At 47.9% G+C, this 24,098-nt stretch overlaps 2 protein-coding genes across 2 annotated transcripts in view; one reads left to right on the top strand and one right to left on the bottom strand.

Moving 5' to 3' along the window:
* WNT5B (Wnt family member 5B) overlaps positions 1–24,098 on the top strand; it is a 76,359-nt gene that overhangs the window by 32,273 nt on the left and 19,988 nt on the right. The window lies entirely within an intron of this gene.
* FBXL14 (F-box and leucine rich repeat protein 14) lies at positions 3,288–6,072 on the bottom strand. The gene has a single exon (XM_037389127.1). The coding sequence runs from the start codon at positions 5,968–5,970 to the stop codon at positions 4,768–4,770; it is 1,203 nt and encodes a 400-aa protein (XP_037245024.1). The 5' UTR covers positions 5,971–6,072; the 3' UTR covers positions 3,288–4,767.

Below are 24,098 nucleotides of genomic sequence, written 5' to 3' on the forward strand. Positions count from 1 at the left end.
TTTCTACCCCAGTTGCCAACTGAGTCATGTTCAGAAATTCAAGAGCGGCTGGAGAGTGAAAATTAAGTTTCCTTGTTACGCTCAGGAGTCATGGGGTAATTGGTCTATGGTTGTTGGCAATCGATTATTTATTTTAAGAAACGCTTTTCTTTACTAATAAACACGTGTGTTCCTCCAGCCCTGGCCTCACAGAACAGGGAGGCACACATCTGTGCCTCAGGAGGTGCTGTCACACTGGGGCGTAAGGGGAAGGCGTGAGGAGCCCTTGCTCCATCTACGGGAACAGCCCAGGGTGTCTAAACATTGGGCTTCAGGGTGGCTTTGGTTTCGGCAGCTTCCTTTGTCTTGGGTTCTCCTTAAAGAGCATGCCAGGCCATGTGGGCAGTGCTTTTGGCTTGTTATTTTTACATGGGGAGAGGAAGTTGGGGTTTTTTGGGGAAAAAAAAATCCTGTCCTAGTTCTGATTACAGAACTTATGAGTGCACAGATGTCCCATCGTTATCCATGTGAACATGGAGCTTAATAAGGAGATGCCATTTTCGCTCAAATCCAGCAGAAACTAACCTACCTTATGAGAGATGTATCATTTGACCTATCCCTGGCTGGAACTGCTGCCTACCCCAGGAACATTTACATTTTCAGAGGTAATGGGAACCTGACCTGGAATTCCCGTTGCTTTTAACATTCATACATACATCCTCTTTTTTTGGTCAAGAAGTTTCTGTAAACTTTTTCTTAATGCAGGAAAGACAGACCCTACACCTCCTTCCAAGTAGAGGAAGATGGATATAGTGTCAGGCTCAATTAGATCCAATTGTGGTGGCTTTCCCGAAAGCAAACAATGAAGCTTTTGTGATGGTCTCCCCACAGAAAGCTTGGAAGTCTTGGAAAGAAGGTGGAAAAAAGAACACGCATCCCAGAGACTAAACCTCGAGACAGCCCAGGTCCTTGGGATGCGGAGGAGATAGTGTTTCTTTTCCGGAGGGCCAGAGCTGGGCACTATTCTCCCCTTTGAAATGCAGCACTGACATAAAAGGGGTGAGGTGGTTAGAGCTGGCAACAAAAGAAGTATGCCCAGTCCAACCTCAGCCAAAAATACCTGTGGCGGCAGAGGCTGAGCCCCCGGGGTGGGCGCGGAGGGGACCTCCGCATCTGTCCCACCTGGAGCAGCACCCCGGAGCCGCTGGAGCTGGAGCAGGGTAGCGCAGGGGGGAACAAAGTGGCCTGCTCAGCGCTGGAAGTGCTTAAAATGCAAATGTACAGGAACTTCAGACCATCCCCCTCCCTCCTCCTCGGCGGAGGAAAGCAGCTTAAATACAGCCAGGCCTGGAGAGGAATGTTAAAAAGAGGGGAAGAATCGCCCTCCTCCTTTCCACAGGGACCCGGCCCGGCCAGATTGAGTATGCATGACTGAGCAAGCAAGCAAGGACAGCTCCTCTTTTAACTTTCCTGAACAATGGCTCCGGCTTCTTCCACCATTTCGCATTCCCCCTCCTTCGAGGCAGGAAGGGGGCAGCGGGCGAGCCCCGCCGCCGGGCTGGGGGAGACGGGCTTTGTCGCTGCCCTGTAAGCACCGCTTAGCTCCATCTCCAGCAACAATAAAAAACCCACACCGTGGAAGGCTACCAAGAGACCCCATCAGGTTAAAAGTCATACATTGAGGCAAAAGATTATGGCATAGGACAAAGGACACCTTAATTATTCAAACTTTTTTTTTTTTTTAACACATTCCCATTTTACTTCTTTAATCTTCTCCTGGGCAGCAGAAACCAGCCAAGCCATTTCAGATTTCCCAGGTCCTCATGTGCTGGTGAGGGCACCCTTTTTGGTGGTTGTCACTGCTGGGAAATGTTTTTATTTGATGGGTCTCCCACCCAGGGTGGGCCTCAATTTAAATCACAAAAAAAAAACCCTTAGCTATCTACCTGGAGCTTTCAAAAATTAAGAAACACAACCCTTCTGTACCCCCTCCCAAATGTCTTCGTCAGCCACTGAACACTCACTGGCTTGGCAGCGAGCTGCAGTGCTTTGGGTTTGTCTGACCTCAGACTGAGCTGACACTTCACACCGCCGGGCAGCTGAAATTCGTTTCTCCCCACAGATGCTGCGAGCGCCCTTGCAGACAAGGCCGGTCCTCCCAAACCCCTTCCTTATGAGCTCTTCATGGTGATGTTACTCAACATCCTGCACAGGAGGCACCAGGCTCTCTTCCTTCCTTCTCCTCCTCTGTCGCTCACTGGAAAAAGAGCGAGCAGCCCCAAACCCCCAGCATGAGTCGCACAGCATACTTACCAAACCCAACAGATAGACAGATAGATACACATCTTTAAAAAGCACAGACAACACAGATACAGCTTTTTTTTTTAAAAACATACTTCATATTTCCTCTTTTATTATATAAATATGTTTAACCTTTTACTGTAAGAATATAAAATGTTTTAAGAGGATCTTTGTTATTTTTTTTTATACAAATTCACAAACAGTACAATTAATCCATAGGGGTCTCTGGGTTTGCGTTAACTCCGTGGTCTGGCCTGTTACTGTGGAGGATTCGAGATTTTGAACAGATAAGCATAAAAAAAAAAAAAAAAAAAGCCATGATATTTTTCTTTTTAAAAAAAAGGCAAAACCAAAACAAAAACCAAACTTCCTCTTTAAAATAATAATAAAAAAAATATCTAAAGACCCAGCTCCATTTTATTGACAGAACAGAGATAAGACAGATGAACTTCAGTCTCCTCCCCTTCACATTGCAGCCTCGGGGCCTGCAGGCCAGCTCTGCTCCTCTCCACCTACAAACAGGCAGCCTGGCATAGTGACCTTTTGTAGGTGATTTGGGAGGGGAGGGGAAAGCATTTGCATATATCTATATATATAAATTCTTTTTTAAACAAACTTGCATTTTACACATTTCTGTTAACAGTAGCCCAATCCTCAGCGTGGATTCTCATGTTACATGTTTGTGCTAGAAGAGTAAAAGCACAGTTCGGGTCCCCAGTCCCTGGTGAAGAGGGAGGGAGAGGCACAACCAGAATGTGAAGGTGGGACACAGTAGGATAAGCTTAAAAACAAAAATTAAAAAAAAGGGAAGGGAGGGGAGGGGGGGGTGGAGAAAAAGAAGAACAAACCCAAGGGGCATTATTCCAGTCTAGGCACAAAAATGTTTCAGTCTCAAAATCTCTTTCCTGTAAGAATTCCAGGGCTTTTTTTTTTTTTTTTTTCTTTTTTGGCGGGGGGGGGGGGAAGGGGAAGTAACAAATTAAAACGAGGTAGCCAGACATCATATATATATTTATATATATAGAATATATTCAGCAGAAAAAAAATGTACTTAAAAATCCACAAGAACAGCAACTTCATATGTCTTTAAAAATAAAACCATGTAAGAAAATGAATACTGTAAAGAGGAGAATGAGTGAGGAAAACTGGGATCAGTTACAGGACATAAGCAAGGGATAGATGGGAGAGTAAGAGGCTGTTTTTGTAGCAGTAATTTTTTTTATGCATTTCAAAATAAGAACAGGTCACAGTATCTCAAATGAAGCAGAAATGAAGCTGGAGATTCTTCGTCAAGTCCCCTGGTTAGAGGGGAGCTAGCCACCCCTTCTACCTGCTCACCCCAACCCAAAGAGGAATGGATATGTAGCTGGATATGTCTATCCCTGTTGCCAAGGAGGGGAGAAAAAGAGAGAATGATGAAAGGGAAGACGACTCTTGGTAACTCCTCAGTGTCCCCCAGTGCGCAGGAAGGCTTAAGAGACTGGGGTCTATGTCCAGGCCCCACAGAGGCAAGAGAAAAAGGAAATGGTATCTTCATCTCCAGTAGAGAGATGGGGGGAGAGAGAATGGAGTGCCTAGGCTTTTCCATTAACCATAGTGCAGGATGACACAGAAACATACTGACAAAAGAAAAGGCTGAAGCTATCCCTAGTCTCAGTGCAGTGGAGAACTGGAATAGTGGGAGGTTGCATCCGCCCACACCAGAGAAAATAACATGGAACTGGAGAATGAAAACAGATTTAAAAAAAAAAAAAAACAACAAAAAAGCCAAACAAAAAAAAACAACCCCAAAAATACCAATGTACCTAGGGAGCAGTATTTGTCACAATTCCCAATTGACAGGGGAGGGGCAAGCGCAGAGGTGGAATGGTTATTTTACCAAAAGCTGTGTCTGTGCCCAGTGCAGAATGACTGGGTGGCTGGGTACATAAGTGTAGCTAGGAAGCCTTTTCTGCTGTTGTTATTGTTTGTTCCCATCTCCATTCCCACTCTCCTTTATATTAACAAAAAATAATCTATCCTGGATATGTGGCAGAACAAGGGTCTGCCTTTATCCATCCTTAGTGCACAAGGGGATGGAATCAGGGAGTGGGGATAAAGAGGGGTGTCTCTAGCCCCAGTGCATAACGAATGTGGGCTTCTACCTCTTCCGCAGGGAAGGATGCTGTGAGGGAAGGGGGAGCTCTGTCTCCCCAGCGTAGAGCTGGAGGCGTGACCTGGAAAAAGGATAGGTGCTTTTTCTCCTCCTGCCCCACCACCCTTCCTCCTCCTCCTCGTCCAGAGCAAGGGTAGGTAGGCAACACAGAAGGGTCGAGGATATACACTCTTTCTCTCCATTTCTCCCTCCAGTGCCAGGGTGTGTGGGTAGCATGGCTCTGTGCGTGCCCCTCTCTTCTCTCTTTCTCTCCTCCATTGCAGCAGTCAGTCAGTCAGTCAGTCAGTGAGTCCCTCCAGAGGAGATGGAGGTCTCGGGGTGCCCCCCTCCTCTCACCTGACCTTCTCGCTCTCAGTCATTTCCCAAAGTCCCAGGTTGAGCACCTTGAGGCAGGGCAGCTGGGTGATGCGCTCCAAGCCCCGCTTGGTAATGCGGGTGCAACCGTAGAGATCGATGCCTGTGAGCTGGCTGAGGTGTTCGGCAATGAGCTCCAGGCCCTTGTCAGTGATGCGGACGCACTGGCCGATGTTGAGGGTGCGGAGCCCGTGCATCTGTCGCACCATGCGGTTGATGCCCTCGTCGCTAATGTGGCAGGAGCAGAGGGAGAGGGAACGCAGCCCATCCAGGCCCTGTGCGATATAGGCTAGGCTTTGGTCTCCCACCTTGTCACAGAAGGAGACGTCGAGGCCGGACAGCCGCAGGCTGCCCATGGCCAGATGCATGATGCCTGTGTCACTGATGTTGTCGCAGGAGCGCAAGTTGAGGCTGCGCAGGCTGCTCATGTGCGACAGGTGCAGCAGCCCCGCGTCCGAGATGCCCCCGCAGAAGCTGAGGTTGAGCTGGCGGAGGCGGCCCAGCCCGCGGGCCAGGTGCTTGAGCGAGAGGTCGCTGAGCTTCTGGCAGTCCTGCAGCGTGAGCTGCTCCAGGCCCAGGCAGCCCTCGGCCGCGCTGCGCGTCATGCCCGCCAGGTGCCCGATGCCCACGTCGGAGAGGTGCCGGCAGGAGCGCAGGTTGAGGCTCTTGAGGCGCTGCAGGCCCCAGGCAATGAGGAGGAGGCCGGTGTTGGTGATGTTGCTGCAGCCCCCCAGCTCGAGCACCTCCAGGCCCTTGAGGTACTGGGCGATGCGGCCCAGGCTGCTGTCCGTGATCTGCTTGCAGAGGCTCAGGTTGAGCGAGCGCAGGGAGCTGATCTCCGCCACGAAGGCGTGGCCCAGCCCGTTGTCGGTGAGGTTGTAGCAGCCGCTGAGGTTGAGGCTCTCGATGTCCGCCATGCCCTGGATCACGTAGCTCAGGCTGCGCCGCAGCGACAGGATCTGCACCCGCCGGATGCCCCGCGCCGCCAGGCTGGGGAAGAGCGAGGGGTTGGCGCGGCGCAGGTGCAGCTTGGCCTCCACGCCCCGCCAGACCGAGCGGTGGTAGGCGGCGTCCCGCCAGGCCGTGCACACCTGCGCCGCGCGGCCCTTGTCCCGCACCTCCAGGTACCCGAAGATCATGGCCAGCAGCTCGGGGAACAGGCACGAGATGTGCGTTTCCATCGCACGCCCGCGCCCGGCCGCCCCCGCCGGCGCCGCGCTCCTCCTCGCCGCCGGGCCCGGCCCGCTTCCGCTCGGGGCCCGCCCGCCTTCCGCTCCGCGCCGTGCCGCGCCGCGCCTCTGCTCGCCGCCGCCGCCGCCCTCACATCGCCGGCCCGGGCGGCGCGGCGCGGCCCGGCCCGCGGGAGACGCTGCTGCGCGACCGCCGGCCCGGCCCGGCCCCGCGCCCTGCGGCTGCCGCCTCTACCGCCGCGCCGGGCGGGCCGCGCCGCTGCTGCCGCCGCGCTGCTGCCGCCGCGCCGCCCCGTGCCGCATCGTGCCGCCTCCCGGCGGGCGGGCGGGTGCGCCCCGGCGGCGGCGGCGGCCCCCGCGCTCCGTCCCTGGTGCCGGCCGCCGAGCCCCGCCGCCTCCCTTTGTCTCCGCGCTGCCGCCGCTCACAGCCCCCGGCCCCGGGCCGCCTGCATCCCGCGGCGGCGGCGGCGAGAAGGCAGCGAGGGCAGGGGGTCGCGCCGGCCCGGCCCGGCCCGCCCCGCCGTCGGTACCGACTCCGCCGCTCCGGGCCCGGCCGCCGCCGGCCGCCTGCTCCGCTCCGCCGCGCGCCGCTCGCTGCTGGGCCCCGGCGCCGCGCTCCGGCCGGGCGGGAGGGGGAGGAGGCGAGGCGGGGGGCGGGGGGAGGAGGGAGGGAGGGAGGAGGCGGTGCTGGGCCGGGCCTGGCGGCGGCGGCGCCGCTCGCGTTACCCCCGCCCTCTCTCCCGTCCCCGTCTCTCCCCCCCCCCCCCCCTCGCCGCTTGCGCAATGGTACGATCCGGAACACTCCGAGCTGTCGCCCTGGAAACAGCGCGGCCCATTCGCTGCGCCCCGCCGTTAACCGTTGCTGCGCCGCCGCCGCGGCGCCCCGCTGCCCGCCGCCCCCGCCAGCGCCGCTCCGCCGCCGTAAGGGGTGCGCGGGCCTCTGCGCCCTGCCCCCCGAGCGCCGCCGGCCGACGTCGCCCCCCTTCCCGCCCTGTCAGCGTGGGGAGGTCGCGGCTGGGCGTTGCGTTGTCACCCTTGGGTGACTCGTCCCCGGCTGGGCGGGGGCGGCGAAGCGCGCCGTGGGGAGGGTCGGGCCGCAGATGGCGGGCCCGCCGGCCCCCTCACCGCAGGCTTCCCTCCTCGCCCGCCGCCCGGCAGCCTGCCCCACGCCGCGGTTTGCCCAGGGCCGCGGTGGGCCGGCTGGAGAACGAAGCCCTGAGCTCCCTGGGGAGCCCGGCGCGGGCGGACCCCGTGAGGAGGGAGAGACGGCGGCCTGTGCCGCTGCGTGGGGCGAGGGGAGCACGGGCCACTGCCTCGCCGTGCCTGCGGGAGCACGGGCGGCTCGGCCTCGAGGCTGCGGGACAGCTTTGAGGACCAAAGATCGAGACCCCTCTGGCTGTGCGTCCCTGCAGGAGCCATAGGAGCGCGGCTGCAAAGAGCTCGGAGACCTGGGTAACTGTCAAGGTTGCTACACCTCTGGGTGGACCATCGCAGGGCCTCTGTGATAGGAAATGGAAAAACTTATGGAAACTGCTTTCAGCTAACGGTTTCCTTGAGGCAGCTCTGAAAATAATTGAAGTACTCACGTAAACCGAGCCATTTCAAAAAAGAATGTTTGAAATCCATGTTTCCTACAGGTCTGTAGCCTCGTGCAGGGGTGGCTGCACATGTTTTGACACTGGGCAGTATTGTGCAGCATTAAAAATGGGTTAAGTTCTACCAGAGATCAGGTAAGGCTTTTCAGAACAGTTTCAAAAGAGGACTGCACATCTGTGCCAAAGGGCTGTAAAGAAAAAAATAAAGTTCACATTTGTTCAGCACAACAGGGTGCATTCTTAATACCGTTCAGATTACTAAAGTACTACAAAAATCAGCCTAGTAACCAATGTGTTTGCTGTACAGAGTTTCACTCACCTGAAGGGACAGGCTCTATTTAATCATCATCTAAATTTATCTGCTACAGAAATGCCTGTGGCTCCATCTCCATGTACAGATTCCGTGTTTGTAGACTCTGTTGACTACTTGGAGGTTAATCATTTAGACTTCTACTTTTTCCTTTCCTTTTTGCTTTAAGTTGGAGGCAAGGCAAGTTGAAGGACTCTGAGGCCCTGATTCTTCAAGGAGATCCCCATGCATACAAGCATTGCTATCGACATTAGCCTGCGGTTTGGCAATGCAGAAAAGCCAGCAGTGCGACTCCTCTATTATTGGCTCAAAAATGGGGTGGCCACATGATGTGAAGCGCTAACCTGGTATTCATTCACTCACTGCTCAAGTTAATTCAAGAAGTTTTTAACAGGTTAACTTTTTACTAGCAGGCTTTATGCTGGATCAGGTATCACTGTACACAACTCTAGCCAGATCAGGTATCGTCTGCACCCCTGCGGCTGGCATATGGCCAGCCTAAAACTGGCGTTGGCTCCGTATTGTGCGCTCTGGCTCATTCAGCAGAAGTGTGATCATGTGCCTTGGCCCAATCCCGATCAAATTTGTACTCCTGGGTGATCCAGCAATGTGTAGACCTGGTTTTAATGATCGTGGGGCCGCAGTCCCACACAGATGCTGTCCCGGGGTGTCACCCAGTATGAATTGTCCTTGTAGCGTTATTTAGTTAGTTTTGTGCTGTTGAAGGGGTGGTGGTTAACCATTGGGTTAATAAGAAAAAGATCAGGGGCAATACATTTTGCTGAGCAGCCGCACTGCAGACCTACTGCGCTCAAACCAGTTGTTGAGCATCGCAACTGAAAAGGAGATTTTCTGTGAAGTGAGGAGCAGGTGAAAGGTGCGGCGTCTCGCGGGCTGCGTGGGCCTGCCTGGGTGAGGATTGCTCGGCTGAAGACAGCGGGATTGCTTACAAAAAGGCTGAGTCCAGTAGCCACCAGGCAACATGTGAGAGAAATGTGGTATAAAGGTGGTGGTGGTGTATCTTGGTGATTGTTGCATTACTCATAACTGGCAAAGCTACAAGCAAGTTATACAAGTAATTCTGAAAGAGTGCTAATGAAGTCTTTTACCGTATTATCCCAAATTCAACTGCAGAATCTTACCATGGAAGTAACGCGGTATTTCCTCTCTCCCAGCCTTCACGTTACCTTCAAACCACATTTGAGGAGGAATGAGGAAAGGCGTGCTCTTTAAGGCATAAAAGCTCACCTGAAGTACTTTTTTTCTTTATGTCTTAGCACGTTGTGTCTGTAACACCTGTTGTGTGTAACCAGGAAAGGTTAGAAATAGATGGTGCATTTTCTGGAGACCCTGCAGTTCCCTTTCTCACACGTATACTTTGAGCGTCTGCTTCCTTGTGAACAATTAAGATTTACATGTTAAATGGAACAGCCCTGGAATTTGAACTCATAATCCTAATCTGCTGTGGGGCTGAGTTTTTTGTGGGGGCAGGGGAGGCACAGAAGATATTTTTCCAGTAGATTTTTATTTCTGACATATCTAAGTGACAGATGTTTGGAAATAGAGGTTTAGAAAGATGAAGTAAAAGTGTGTGAAAAGGGCCAATCTATCACATGGTTGGTCAGCTGACTTTGTGTTTCCAGAAGTAAGGAAATACATGCCATGTTTTTAAATGATCTCATACGGTATAAATAGGAGGTGGTAATCACCGTGCGATAAACTGCGTTTTATTAAAAATCCCTGCCTGCCTGGTATGCACTCAGATGGCTGATTGTCCCCCTGGAACTGTCTCCAGCATTCCAGCCCCTTGAGCAGCTCCCAACAGCCGCTTTCTCTTTTTGAAAGCACTTGCCAGATAAATGTTTAATTCTTTTTTTCCCCCCAATTACCACTGGTGTTCGGTGGAGGCTGGACAGTTTTGCTTGGCAGAGGTTCAGGAGAATCTGTGTGACTCACTTGTGGCCTCTGTGATTGGAAGTAAGTCGTGCTGATAAAGCTGTCCCATCGTCTGTCCTGTATCTTTTATTGCATTGTTGGGCATAGTGTCCACCAGGTCTTTCTGCAGCTGCCATCTCAGTCTGCCCGTGTTTGTTTCTTTTGCTTCTCAATTTGCAGGGTAGCTTTTGGCTCAAATTAATCATTTAAGAGAAAACAAATGTGGAATCCTTCCCTAACCTTCCTTTTCTTCTGCCACCCTACTCCCTGTGCTTTCTGCATTTTTATGGCTTCAGCTGTGGAATGGAAAACTCATGAATTTACCCACAGGAATATTCCTGGCCTTTGGCCTCTTCTTAACCTATGGGTGGTGGCCACCAGCACTGCAGGATAGAAATGACACAGAACTGCTTGAATCGTAAAGCCCGTGGTCTGCTAACTCTTCTCTCTCTTTTTGATCCCTTTAACCTTAAATTAATTCCTAAAGTAATCTATTTTCCCACCTTGCCTAACCATACTTCTTTCGATGAACTAGCTCCTTGAGACTGTGTTCCTCCTTGCCTTCTCTTGTGCCCCGCAGTTGCTAATCCCTTTCATTGCCCCACTCAAACACGCTGTCCCACATCCCAGCATCTGAGGGAGCGGAGATGACAGGCAGCTTGGATTCATGCGCTCCGCTCGCTATGGCTAAGATGATCAAAGGGATATTAGGGAGGCAGGAGCCTCAGTCATGCAAACAGCTTTGGAGATCTAGGCTTTCATTTAAAACAGTGATGCTTTTACTTCCACCCTTGAAAGAAACAAGGCATGGACAGCCTTAGCCTCCCTCATCTGTTGCAGAGGCTGTAGGCTGGTGCCTTTTGGGGTGTAGCCTGATATAATCTGTTAGATAATTTCCTGTGACGAGCTGATGTTGGGTTTTCAGTCCTTTTGTCCAGCACACCACTACATTACTTCTCAGTTTAAAGCATTTTGCCGCAGTCTAAGCTGTAGTGGGGAAATTTCACCTCTCCAAAACATGCAACTGCCTTAATGAGTAGTTCAGTTGACACTGGTTTGGGACTGGTTCGAATTCTAATGTCAGCCACGCTCCAGGGGGCTGCAGTTGTCCTTCACAAATTGGCTTCCAGACCTTCATCAGATTTGCAGCGCATCCACAAAAATCAACTAAACCTAATACAACCCATGGTCTTAAACTGGGTTTAGAGTTGGTTTAGTGGAACTTCTTAAAAGTCAATTTGTGGAACGTTTTTTGTGTATCAATGAGACCAAAACGGTCCTTTAGCATTGATGACACCTAAGCCACCATCTTCTGACATGACTCAGGAAAATGAGGGTGTCACCTTGTCATGGAGAGAACGTGGTGCTCATCAGCATTTCATGCTGAGTGGACTCCTGGCTACTACTGCAGTGCTTTTCTGCTCCTAGCAAGGTGTCAGAGAAGCTGCGCCAGCGTGTTTTAGCCTTTCTTGAAGGTAAAGCGAAAATGATCCCCTAGAACGCTTCTGTGAATGCAACGAGTAATTACATGACAAAGATCTCTATTATGCATTTAAGTTATGCATTTAAGTGTAGGCAGAGCAGATGTGTAATGTGCATAATTTAGATTCATAAGCATATATACATATCTGTGTACATGCACACGCTCATATTTAAATCAGGATAGGGCTGTTAAGTGAATGGATCTCCTTTGGAATTCATGCTTGTCATGATCTTTTTTTTTTTTTTGACCAGCTATTATAAAGAACGTGTAACTAATCAGTGGGTTATTTGAAAATGGTAACATTAGGATCCTCTTGCATGCAGAGCTTTGTTGCGAAGCTTAGGTCACTATGAAGCTTTTCTGAAACATTAAAAACTAGTGCTTTTTCTGTACTTTGCAGGTATCATGTTGCTTGTATTTTAGGATTACATGGTTCCTCCTGCAAAAAACAATTCTGATCTGCCATGTGTTTCCCGGTGTCGGGGGTGGTTTATTTGAAATACAGCGTACTGTGAATATGTAGTTAGGTGCTGGGGCAAAATTCAGAGCTGATGTGTCAGTGCAGACTCCAGCTCTAAATTTGAGCCTTTGGGATTTAGGTGTTTTCTTCAGGTTTTGATTTTACTTGTCAGTCAATAGCTGACAAGAATATAACTATGCTGGTATGAGGAGGAATGGTCAGAGGATGTAAAGTGTGGGAGGTCTGGATTATATTCCCAGTTTTGCCATTAAATTGGCCAGCAACTGTTGCTGCTGTAACAGACTGAACCAAGCACAAATGAAAGGATCGCTTAAAGAACCAAAATAATATACTATGGTCCAGGCAACTGCACTTAAATGCCATGTACCTATCACATATGTTTTGGTCTGCTCTTGTGGGACAGGACTGTCTGGTGGTTAGAGCAAGCGACCTGGGCCCCTGGCCGCAGGCGATTCTCTGACTCCGCCACACGTGTCACACCCTTCGTGGCTTATAAGAAGCTCAGTACTCAATAGTTAAATCATTAAAGGGAAAGTGCTCTGGGAGGGTAGCACGTAAAATCTGAAGCCTCGGCGGTTGCAGTTCATTGCACTGGGTGCTATTTTAAGTGTTGGGCTTTGTCATTTCTTTATTAGCAGTACCAAAGAAGATTGAGATGGCAGAAAATATCTGATGTAATCATTATTATTAAAAGCAGTGGCACAAAAACAAAGAGACCTTTCAGGTAGTAATTGCTTTCATAAGCGATTCCTGGGGATTGAACTCTGAGACCTCTACAACTTGATCTAAAAGGGACAGCCCCTGCAGTTACAGCAGAAACATGTGTGTCCAACGTGCTGTGTGGTACCTGTTACAGCAGCAGGTTTGTGAAGTCTTCCTCTGTAACGGCTGTTCTGTCCAAAACCCAGCGGAGATGGCTGGATGCTGTTTGTGTGTAGCTCCACTGACAGCCAGCACGTTCAGCCTGGGGTGGAGATGTTCTGGCCTTTGGCTGAGGCTGAAGACGAGTGGGAGCAGCCTCCCCTCCGCCAAAGGTTTCCATGCAGTCAGGGCAAATGTAGCAACACTGGCCAGCTTGCAAGGTAAGGGTTATTTGGCTACCAGGTAAGATTCTTGGTGTCTTCTCTGTCAGAAGCTCCAAGGAGGAGAAGGCATCAGGAGCTGGGCTTGTCCTCTCCGGTCATGGCTTGCATGGGGCCCCCAGGAGCGAGGTCCAGGGATGGGTAACTCATACATTCTTATGACAGCAAGAGTTAGAGGTAACCTTGCAAGAAGGTAAGCTTGGCCCAGGGACGGTACAGCTGTAGCTGCCTGGTTCTTAAAACAGAGCATTTTTATACCTGTGGATTACCACAGCGTTACTTTTAACTATTAACTCCTCCCTCTCTGGGCCGTGGCCACCAGCACATTTTCAGGTAGTAAATAGCATTCTAAAATTGGCAGTTGACTAGAATCAGACAACGTTATGTCACCTGCCCTACAAGCATCGTCTCCAAAGTAAGTTCTTAGAGGAAAACTGAAAATTAGGGCAGTACTGTTTTGGAAACATGCTGTGGAAATCAGTCATAGTTAGAGCCCGGCAGAAACTGCAGGTGAGAGTTACAAAAACCAGTTTTATAGAAGGCAGGATAAAGATACAAAATACAGTTTTATACTTAATGGAGGATTTGCATTAGTTCTGGCCAAAGGAAGGTTACTTTAACATGTTCCTAAAAGTAACAGCACAGAAACTGTTAGTGCTAAATTCCCCTTGTTTTCTGAAAGTTACCTGCTTGCTGCAACTCCGTGGGATGCACAGAGAGGTGTGGCAAAAGGAGGTGCCTTTCAGAAACTGCTTTTGTTCTTGCTTCTGTTCTGGGATACATGTAGACACTCTAAAACCCAATTCAAAGTGCTTAATTCACCAATGCATGTTATCTACCCGTGTGTAACAAAGATCTTGAAAATCCTCTCTGAGAATGCAGGGGTAAAATTAAGGGCAGACACAGACAGGGTGGGAAGAAAGTACAAAGCTCACCATGTTGGAAGTGGAAATATAAATGGGTAATACAAGATCTCTGTTTTAAGCTAGTTCGTTCAACTTGTTTCTACGCCATTCAGAAAAAACACAATAATCCTTTGCTTACAGTATAATCTTCTCTGTGACAAGACCCTGTCATGTACAATGAGAACACGACTTTCTTTAATCCAGATGGTTCCAAATATTTTTTTTAAAATGTGTGTGCACAGGAAAACATAAGCTAGAAAAACTGCTTTTACTCCTTTTCCCCCAGCATACATGCTGACTAAATTATGTGGAAAAGCTGCTTTCTTTCCACTATTTCACCCCTGAGATCTAGTATTTTCCTAGTCTTGTCGGTGTTGTTGTTCCACACTTACTGCCAGAAGTCCTGGTCTGTATTCTTTATGTTCCTTTTGGAACAGTGAATCCTTTCGTAAGGTTATTCCTTGATGCCCTGAAGCAGGAAATGTAAACAAAAACCTTCAGACGTATTGAAACCTGTGAAAATGTTTATAGAATGGCAGTGGTTGCCAGGATGTGGGAAACAACAGGTAGCTAAATAATACTCCTTTGCATAGCCATAGCACCTCTCCTTTGGTAAAATTAGAGATCTATGTAATCATCTAATACCTGCAGCTTTGTAGCATTTTGGGTTGCTTTGCAGGTTTCAGTCCCATTGTATCCACGATGAAACTGAGCCCCGAAACGGATCTTCTGCATGGATGGGAAGTTAGTACCTGCGGCTTAACTTTGTTTGAAATCCTGGATGTTTGGGCTCACATCATCTCACGCTAGGTGCCCAGAAATATAGGCATGAAATCGGTTTTTGGAAACTTAGGGCTGAATGACTTTCCAGTGTCACATGCTGGGTTTGTTGCAAGGCCAGGAATACAGCCCAGATCTCCTGGCTGCCTACCCACTGCCTGAACGGCGAGGCCAGTCCTCAGCTCCATTTCAAGGGATCCTAGAGAGCACTGGCATTTTATCAAGTCAGCTGGCAACTTTGCTATATTTTGTTTAGAATGGTTCACATTCTTCCATCTAACTCCCACACTGAAAATTTCCAGCTTCCTATTCTCCCTGAGCTGTCCCAGCAAGATGTATTGAATATGCAGATGTGATGGCACACACTCACACACGTGCTTTTCCTGAAGCAACCCCTCAAAGTTTGTTCTGGATGTTTGTTTTACTCCAGTTCCTCTAATCCCCAATGTGACATTAAACAGATTTTTTTGTTTAACCTTTGTATGAAATGCTCTCTCTCCCTTTATTTGTAAGGATATGCTGTTTTAGTTACATTTTATTATATTCCCTTGTGTGTGGAGGAGACACTGCGTAAATGAAAACATATTATAATTATTACACACCACGCACAAATGTCTTCTCAGACATCTCCCATACATGCCTTCTCTAGAACATATTGAATGTGTATGTCACTGTATTTTGAAACCCATTCATGTAATAAATAACTGTTTTCTCTCTATGAGTGTTCAGCAATGTGAGGGCTGTTCACTCGAAGCCTGGGAAATGCATCCCAAAGGCAACTGAAATTGTGACCGAGAGCAGGGGTAGGAGCTAGGAAGCTTGGTAGCCTGTTTCCTAATGATGAATCTCTCAGTACAAAACTGGCACCGGGCTTGACTGAAGAACTGCACGCTGTCAGCGTGAGTGAAGTAAAGACAATGAAAAAGCTGGCTTCTGCTTCAAGTGAGGAAGTTATTTTGCTGGAACAGCATAAATCCTTAATAGGATTTCTTGCTTTCCCTGCAATATAGAGACTCAGGCAATTCCTTCTCTCTTCCTACACCTTGCCCCCTGCAGGGATGGGTGCATATATCCTCATACGCCAGCTTTCTGTGGTCCACACCTGCAAGCAAGGACGCAAGACATCACACACGTCACCCACCCTTCTGTGCAGTGCAGCATGCTTCCTTCAACTGCAAGAGAAGCAGTCCTTACCTCCTCTACAAATACACTATTTTTTTCAGGACAAACACATTTTTCACTGCCAAGAACTTTGTATTTGTCCAAAAAAGCCAAGACTGCATTCCAGATGTACAGCTGTTCCACCTACAGGAATTCCCTAGTCCTGTCTAGTCAACATATTCAGAAACATATTGCCAGAGAGGATAAATATGTTGAAGATAATGAAGCAAAAAAATCTCCAGTATTGCAAATATGCTTTTAGATGGCAGCATAAAATAGATCATTTTAATTTTTCCCTATTTGAGTGGCAGTTGGAAAAACTGAACCCACTGGATTTCTCCCACTGGGTTCATGTTTTCCCTTTAGCTTCAAGAGAAGAATAAACACATTTCTTTCTTTGAAAGAGAGCTGTCTACTATAGACCGTTCTCTTGGTTTTTGTAAGTTCTGCCTGAGTTATTACTGTGAGCATGGACTTAATAATAACTGTATCTACATATTTTCACTTTTAAGTGCCTTAGATCCTGTAACGTATCACAGCATCCACAGGCAGGATCACAATACCAGTCCTGAAATAAATTTACCTCCCCCTGGCAGATGAAGAAGCTGAATTTCAGAGTCTCAGTTAGTTATAACCAAAAGGAGATGGCTAAGCAAATCAGCAGCAGTGCTGGGAAGGCAAGGTCCCGACCTGACCCCTTGCTGTAGTCACCAGACACAGGGTCAGATCCCCACCTTGCCTAGATCAGCAGAGCTCCAGACGAAGTCACCGCAGCAAGGACTGTTCGTGCCAAATTGTTGGCTTTGTACGTGCTCCTTGCTGGAAATGCCAGTGCAGTGCAATTTAAGTGCCACGCGTTATATGGCCAAAGAGTACCATTAGCATAAAGGTGCGATGCAGCCTCAGTGACTGGGGAGGGGAGGCAGGCTGTCCCTGCACGGGACCTGACCTGATATCCACCCTGTGCCCAGGGTAAAGTTTGGCCACAGGAGAGGATTTTAGCCTCCGTCTTCCAAGCTCTGGTTACTTCTGAAGAAAATGCCCTTCCCTCTGACAAATTAGTGCACGACCGTATACTTACCTGAATTTTCATCAGGGTTGAGAATCATTCAGTAATTACTTCTTTCCTTCTTCAACTGTGATTCTGAGACCTGTTGACAATCTCACACCATCTGGTGCTGTAGATGTATGATCATTCAAAGGTGACATCAACCCACATTGTGTCAAAAGAAGCAGTCCTGCCCTTCCTCAGCTCTTGGTAGCAAACTGGATTGAAAAAATGGTTGGCATTAGAAGTGAAAGCATCCAAGTGCCTTTCCGAAGTGTGCAGGATCATAACAATTTGAATCAGATACCCTTATCCAGCCTAGCTGCACCTGCTGCAGGAACAGTGACTTTTAAATACATATTGGAAGGGCTGCAAAATGTGGGTACTACCAGCTGGGCTCTTAGAACACTTAGGGCATAATTCTCCAGCGTCCATCATTCATGGGCTTGTACACTACTTTCTGAGTAGATGAGGTGTTAGATAAGCACCTTCGTTTTCCAGATAATTTAACCTCTTGGAGTTTTTGCTTCTGGTGGTTACAACATTTTTCATGTCAAAAGCAGGAAAGGAAAAGCACAGTTTTCCACAGGCACCTCTGAAATCTGATTCCTCATTTTGAAGCCTAGGTGTGGGCTGAGCTCTTTGGAGGATAAAGTCCCCACTGGTCGAGTGTGGGATGTGCTCAGAAAACCTCATGATGGGTGTAAAGCCGGTCTGGTGACAACTTGCACTGGTTGTGTTGATGTAAAGCAAGTTTGTTAGCCCTGCTGGGCAAGCAGGGCTGGGGGGGGGGAGAAGATGGATGCTATTCTAGTGGCTGTACCACCAGCAAAAATGTCACATCACAGTTCATGTTGAGGAGAGAAGCAGGAAAAAAGCATAGCTTTTTTTGGAAAGCTTTTGGATAGCTTTGGCAGTTAAAATATCTATATAATATGCTTTGAAAACTGAGTCAAATTCAAAGTCATTGAAAAGGAATAAATTTGAGTAAAGTGCACTAGCAATTTTAGTTACTTTTCCAGTTCTCTTTTCTTTCTGCTCAGGGGAGGATTTACAAAGCAGCAAATACTAGTTGCTACACTGGAAACCTCATCTGTTCTGAAGCAGGTAGTTTTATACAGAGGCATTTTACTACCATGTTATTGCACTTCAGGCCTTGCTCTGATAACACAGGGGCTTTGGCAGCAACATGGGTTTAAGTAGTTCCTGTCCAAGAAGCTGATGCTCACCCTCTGTGTAGCTGTGCCCTCAGCCTGTCGCAGTGAGCTGTGAAATCGGTCAGGGAATGAATCCACAATCAAAAAAAACTCTCAGGAATACAACTTTCCTTGAAGTGCCGGTGCAAATCCATCCAAATTTAACTTGGGTGAAGGTGGTACTGCTGTGGCTCAGCCCCCTCCAGCCGTGTGTTCCTGCCCTGCTCCACAGCACTTCTGATATCCACGTGAACCAGTCCCGGCAGTTAAATAAGTAAAACCTGGTCTTTTCTTTTTGTAAGTCTAATTTTGAGTCATTTTAACTCCTTATCTGGTCTAACTGCTTGTATCATCAAGGGGCTGCACCTTGAAAGAGAAGTATCCTGTGGCACAGGGCTGGAATGACCCCCCCCGGGTGGGAGAGAGAGGTCTTTATTACCCCGGTAATGCCGCCAGCAGAACCATATTGTCAGGCTCCAGCCTTGGTTTTGGCATCCTGAGTTTTAAGGGACAAGCTGGCACATGAATAAATGGGCATGAGCTGACCATGAATAAATTTAGACTGGAAATTAGAGAAAGAGTCCCAGCTTTGTGCGTGGTGAGATGCCAGACAGAGGAGGGACCCCAAATAAACCACGGCTTTCAAGGTGCTCACTGAGTTTATGTATGGGATCATATGATGTGTTGCTGAAAAGAGGCACAACCCCTTGTTTGTAATATTAGACCTTATGTACTTAAAAAGAAAAAAAAAAGGCAATTTAACTGAACAGTCTAGTTAAATCAGTACAGATCTTAATTTTGAAGGCTTTGCTTTTGGTTTAAAGGGTAACTAACCTACACAGCACTGATATATTGATATAGCTCTTCCAGATTAGGTTTCCATGAATGCACATTTTGCTGAAAATTTGTACCTGGAGACTCTATTTAAGGAGGTAATAATGTTATAATAGCATTTTACAAACAAGATCTGAAATAGGATACTTCTGTTCTCTGCGGTTAGAATTGCACATACATGATTGGTGCTAGAATAAAGGTGAGATATAAAATGATCATCTTTTGGGTACAAATGTACATGCAGTCTGTTCCCCAGACAGTTTGAACAGGTTTAGCTTAAATCTGTTGCATCCAGAATTAACAGGAAATTCCTTCACTGAAGTGTGACAGTGTACAAGGTAAGTTCTGAAATTGGTTCAATCAGTGTAATCTTCTGATATAGACAGGGCTTTATTTATAGTGTTTCAGCCTTTTCTATATATAATTTTCAATATCAAAATATAATAAGCATGCTTGGGAAAGTTTTTTTTCTTTGGTTTGGAAACTGCGATAACTATGTAGGTGATGCAGTTGATACACTGGGGGTTTATTCCCAAAATGTTTTGTTTATTACTTGTGCTTTGAATGCACTGTATTTGAGCAGGAACAACATTTAATTCATGGCAGAAGTATCTGGTGGTCAAAAGAATGGAAAAAGCAATCAGATTTTAATTTTGATCCTGATTCAGCAAAACTGTGAAGTGTATGCTTATTTTCAAGCACCTGGTATAATGGTTTGCTGAATGGAGGTAAATCTGCACCACATATTTACTACTTTGAACCTGTTACTCAGCCCTTCCGGCACCTCCCTTTCCCTTTCTGTAAGGTAAGGGGAAAATAGTGGCTGTTAGAGCTGTGTGGTCTAATGTATGGGGTGTACATGCCTGCTTTGCAATTCTGAAATGGAGGAAGAGCTGATCATTAATATTATTTTCATTAGACTGGACTTCATAAGAACATCTTTGAAGACTGTAACAGGAAGGAGAGAGATTAAATTAAATTTGAATTTATTCCATGGCTTACTATTTCCTTTGGAAATGTATATATCAAGCTTTTCTGGCAATGATTTAACTGACAGGAGGCTATTGATCCGAGTCAGCCTGACACCGGTCCCTGTGACCTACACCAAGATGCTGAATGTCCAAGACAGAGCAGTAACTGTGCTTCTCCTTGTTTCCCCTGGTCATTCACTCCTGAAAAGCTAAGAACCACTGCAGCAGCAGCTTAACTGTATTTTAAATATTTTACTTTCTTGGCCAGTTGATGTAATTATTATAGTATGGAACAAACTAAAAGGAATACATACTAAGAGCAAAAATGAAGTCCAGGCCCGTGAAATGCAGAGACATAAATCTCGGTTTGGGACAGCTCCAGTGGGACTGGGAGAGCTGGACACCCCTGTAGGGAGGATGAAGTGTGCTCTGTGCTTTGCAAGATCAGATGAAGGAAGAAAAATCAGCAAGCTGTTTCCATCCCCTGGTCTGTTCTGAAATCTCCGCAGAGAAGTTGCTTCGACTTGGATTGCCTTTCGCTGCCTGCTTGCTCATGCTGTCGGAGAACTTTGTCCTCTTATCCTTCCTAATCTTCAAGGAGGGCTGACGTATGTGCTTCTAACCACCATAATCTGAGTCCAGAGTTCTCATGCAAATCCTGCAGCCAGCATCAGCTGTCTAGCAGGATGAGGGCTGCCCTCCTGTCACTGCTTGAGGGGTCCTTGGCACAGTCAGCTATGGCAGGTAACAAACCAGCTCCCAGGGCTGGCCCCTGGAAAACAAATAAAGGAGGGACATACTTTCGCCTTTTCACTTTCCTCATGTCTTACTCCTCTCTAGAATAGTTAATCCTCCATGTAAACTTAACACGGGAAAGGTGTGGGCTAGATGGCCTGAAGGGTAGGAGTCTTTCATTCCTAGAAACCTGCGATGTTGGGGAGCAGCAGCATGGACTTCCTAACCCTGCCTGGGCTTGTGTTTCAACTTGACCTCCTGTGGCTCCTTCAGGGGGGTCTGGGGAACGATTTCTGAAGAGGGAATTGTTAGTGCAAATTAAGGAGATGGGGTGCCTGTTTGGCGAGTAAGCTGTGACACTGTGGGCATGTTAAATAAGCCGCTGAATGGTCAGCAGAGGATAATACTTGGTACTTTTTTCCAATAGATGTATTTAGTGATTTGTTAGATTATGACTATACATAGTGGAGCTGGTCTAATTTCTTATACGTCTTGCCCATATAATTAAAGATGCTAAGAAGGTTTCAGTTTGTGATTACAGATGATTTGCTGCAGTCCCAGAAACCCTGGTATTCTAGTAGTCATGGGAACAAGAAGTGCAAAACTGGGCCAGACATGTCCCGGCTCAGGTCTCTGGCTCTCTACTGAGGTCACCAACATGCAAATAAGAGTTCCCATGGAAAAGGGTGGCCTGGATCTGTGCCTGGGAATATCGTAAATATGGATGGTTGCCAGGCAGCTATGTACCTGCAGGGATGGATTTATGTTGCTTCCTTCTTGATTTTGAAAAATCAAACCCTATTTTGTTTTAGCATATGCAGTTTCTGCAGGTGCTTCGCAGGTCACTGCTTTCCCTTGGGATGTCTGGGGCTGGTCTCAGTGGGCTCAACACTGGGATATAGTCTGCTGTAAGAGTACAACTACCATTTAATCACCTTGAGAGGGAGGAGGGTCATGTCCTGGTGTATCCATGGAGTTTGCTCCTTTTTTGGTAGTGGGTGAGATGGTCTTGCTCTACGTGAGTTTGTTGCCCGCCATGTGAAATACTATGGCATAAATGACAAAGTTCATAAGGCTTTACATATATTCTCTATCTTTCACTAATGAGAAGCTGTTTTATTCCTAGAACCACTGTCCTTTATACCTATTCTGGTTTTAAACGATGAAAATGTTTAGTATCTGGCCTCTTTTGTTGTCTAATACTTCTGCTTTAGTTGCAGCTTTCCTCCATTTTTGCTTTCCTTGGTGAGGAACTTCAGGGAGAAGCTGTCACTGGGTCTGCTGAGACTAGCAGGTATATTTTGGCATTTGCTGCACCACATGCCCGGGTGACAGTGAGACTGGATGTCATTGGCCAGGGGAGTCATGGAAAAATGAAAGAGCAAGGTAGTGGTGAAAAGAAATCTGGATCTGTCAGCAGGGGTGACAGGTGATGAGATACAGAAAAAGGTAGCACACGAGCACATCAGGAGATAAAACTGAGTCTGTAAGTTCCAAAAGAAACAAGCAGGACAGAAGCAGGAATAGTCTGCCCTTCCAGTGGAGACAGACAGCAGGTAACAATTTGAGGAGGCAAGACAATGTCAAGACAAAAGAGGCAGACACAAAGGACTGATATGCTGGGATACTTTGAGAAGGTTTTATTAACACCTTCTGTAACACCCCAGCTACATCTTGGCCTATGGAGGTGACTCCAGTTGCTGCTTAAGTACTAATCGCAATACAAATAAAATGATGCATTTAGATCTGGGAAGGTCAACACGGTGGTACAGTGCTGAGAGAGGAATGGCTTGGCAGCAGGGGAGCAGCACAGGCCAAATGAGTGGGAGGTGGTGGGATAAAAGATGATTTAGGTTTCAGTGTGAGGGTTGCAATTTACCTTTAAGGGACTTTTTTGTTTGTTTTTTAAATCTACACTCCTTCTAAAACTGGTTCAGCTGAATGGCCAAGTATGTGACTTTAATGAGATTCCTGAAATCTTAGTAAGAACTGTGGTTAAAACCAAACCTGGCTGCCAGAAGCACATGTATAGCAGGACATTATGGTACATCTCTTGGTGCTGTCAACCAGCAGGTCCGTGGCACAGAACCAGAGGGCAGGGATTCCCTTTCAAGCAGCACATGTAAACCCTCCTTCCAGGGCAATGTATCTCTGGCTCCTTAAGTAGAGGAGACTACTTAAGTGAAAAATTTTCTAGTCTTGGTGAAGTGTCTTATGTCAGGGAGAGCAATAAATGTTTCTGGATGCACTGGACATTGCGCGGCATTAAAAAAAAGCATTGAACCACAGTCAAGTTGCAGGAATAAACAGGAACTTGAAAGAAGCTCTTGATCCTTACAACAAGAATGTACGTCCAGTTCTCCCAAGCCTGGGAGAAACCGGGCAAATTGCACACATGAGGATCATTTGAGTTACATGGAAAGAGACCTATGTTTTCTTTCAGCATGCCTTATAGGACTTGCTAAAAATCTGTGTCGCACTTGAGTACCTCCCATATTTTTGAAAAACAATAAAGGGTAGAACAAGGAACTCTCCTTTTCTCATTTATCAGAGCTGTCTTCCAGCTAGGGTTCAACGTTTTTCAGTCTGCCAAATCTTTGCAAATGATCTCATGGACATGACCTCCCCTTCTTGGAGTTTTGCAGCTTCCCTCCAGCAAATGTGGTGGTATTGGGAAAGCAGTGATAGCTCTCCAGCTGCTCTGCCGTGACTTTGGAAACTCAGTGTGTAAATTTGTGCTTTGTGCCACCGTTGTCACCTCTGAAAAGCAAACAAAGGCAAACCACAGGTACTAACTTTAGGCAGCCAGCCAACACAGTAGACAGTTGCCTAGGGCAGCAGACTGTTGAATGCAGCAGAATGCCAAGGCTTTACAAAGATGCAGGCTTGCTGCTGCTGCTCTTCCCTCTAAGAAGGGAGCATTAGACCTTTAATCTGAGGTTGAGATTCATGTCCTGTTTCCAGGAGACAGCTCCCTATTTGGCCTAGGTGATCCTCAGTGGTCTGGGTGCAAGCACCTGCAGTGCTTGAGCTGCAGTGAGGGTTCTGTACTGCTGTCTGAGTGAGCCAGGCCCACTGAAAGGGGTAGGATGAGGCAATAATCAGCAGAAGCGAGAGCAGCCCCAGGTTTTGGAGTTCTTTCTACCGACCCTTCTTTCCCTACTGCACTAGGAGCAGTGTGAGTTGGTGTGAGTGGGATGCCGCTGGGGAGGGATGGTTTGGGAGGAAAGTGGGAATCCCTTGGGTGGCAGGGGGAGGATGGGGTTGATGGCCAGGAGGGGTGGTCTGCCTGGAGTGAGATTGGGCTCTCCTGGATCTGAGACAGGGTTAACCAGGGAACAGAAAGGCAGGTGAGACCAGCTTTTTCCAGGGCCTTCCCAATACCCACTAGTCCTACCCAGTACCCCTTCATGTCACTTATATGGAGCACCCCAAAATCCTGCTCACTCCTAGCCTCCTTCCCCTGAAACCTCTTAAGTCATCATGACCCTGCCAGCATCCCAGTTGGTCACCCAGGATTACCCACTGGCAGCTCCTTACCCGCCTCTCTTACCTGATGCTTTATGGACTCCATTCATTGCAGCCCACCAGCAGCCCCGCTTC

The sequence above is a fragment of the Falco rusticolus genome, chromosome 5 (genome assembly GCF_015220075.1).
Source record: "Falco rusticolus isolate bFalRus1 chromosome 5, bFalRus1.pri, whole genome shotgun sequence".
NCBI classification, from domain to species: Eukaryota; Metazoa; Chordata; class Aves; order Falconiformes; family Falconidae; genus Falco; species Falco rusticolus.

Excerpts from the sequence above, each read along its gene's own strand:
- FBXL14 (XM_037389127.1), bottom strand. The coding sequence starts at position 5,970 with ATGGAAACGCACATCTCGTGCCTGTTCCCCGAGCTGCTGGCCATGATC.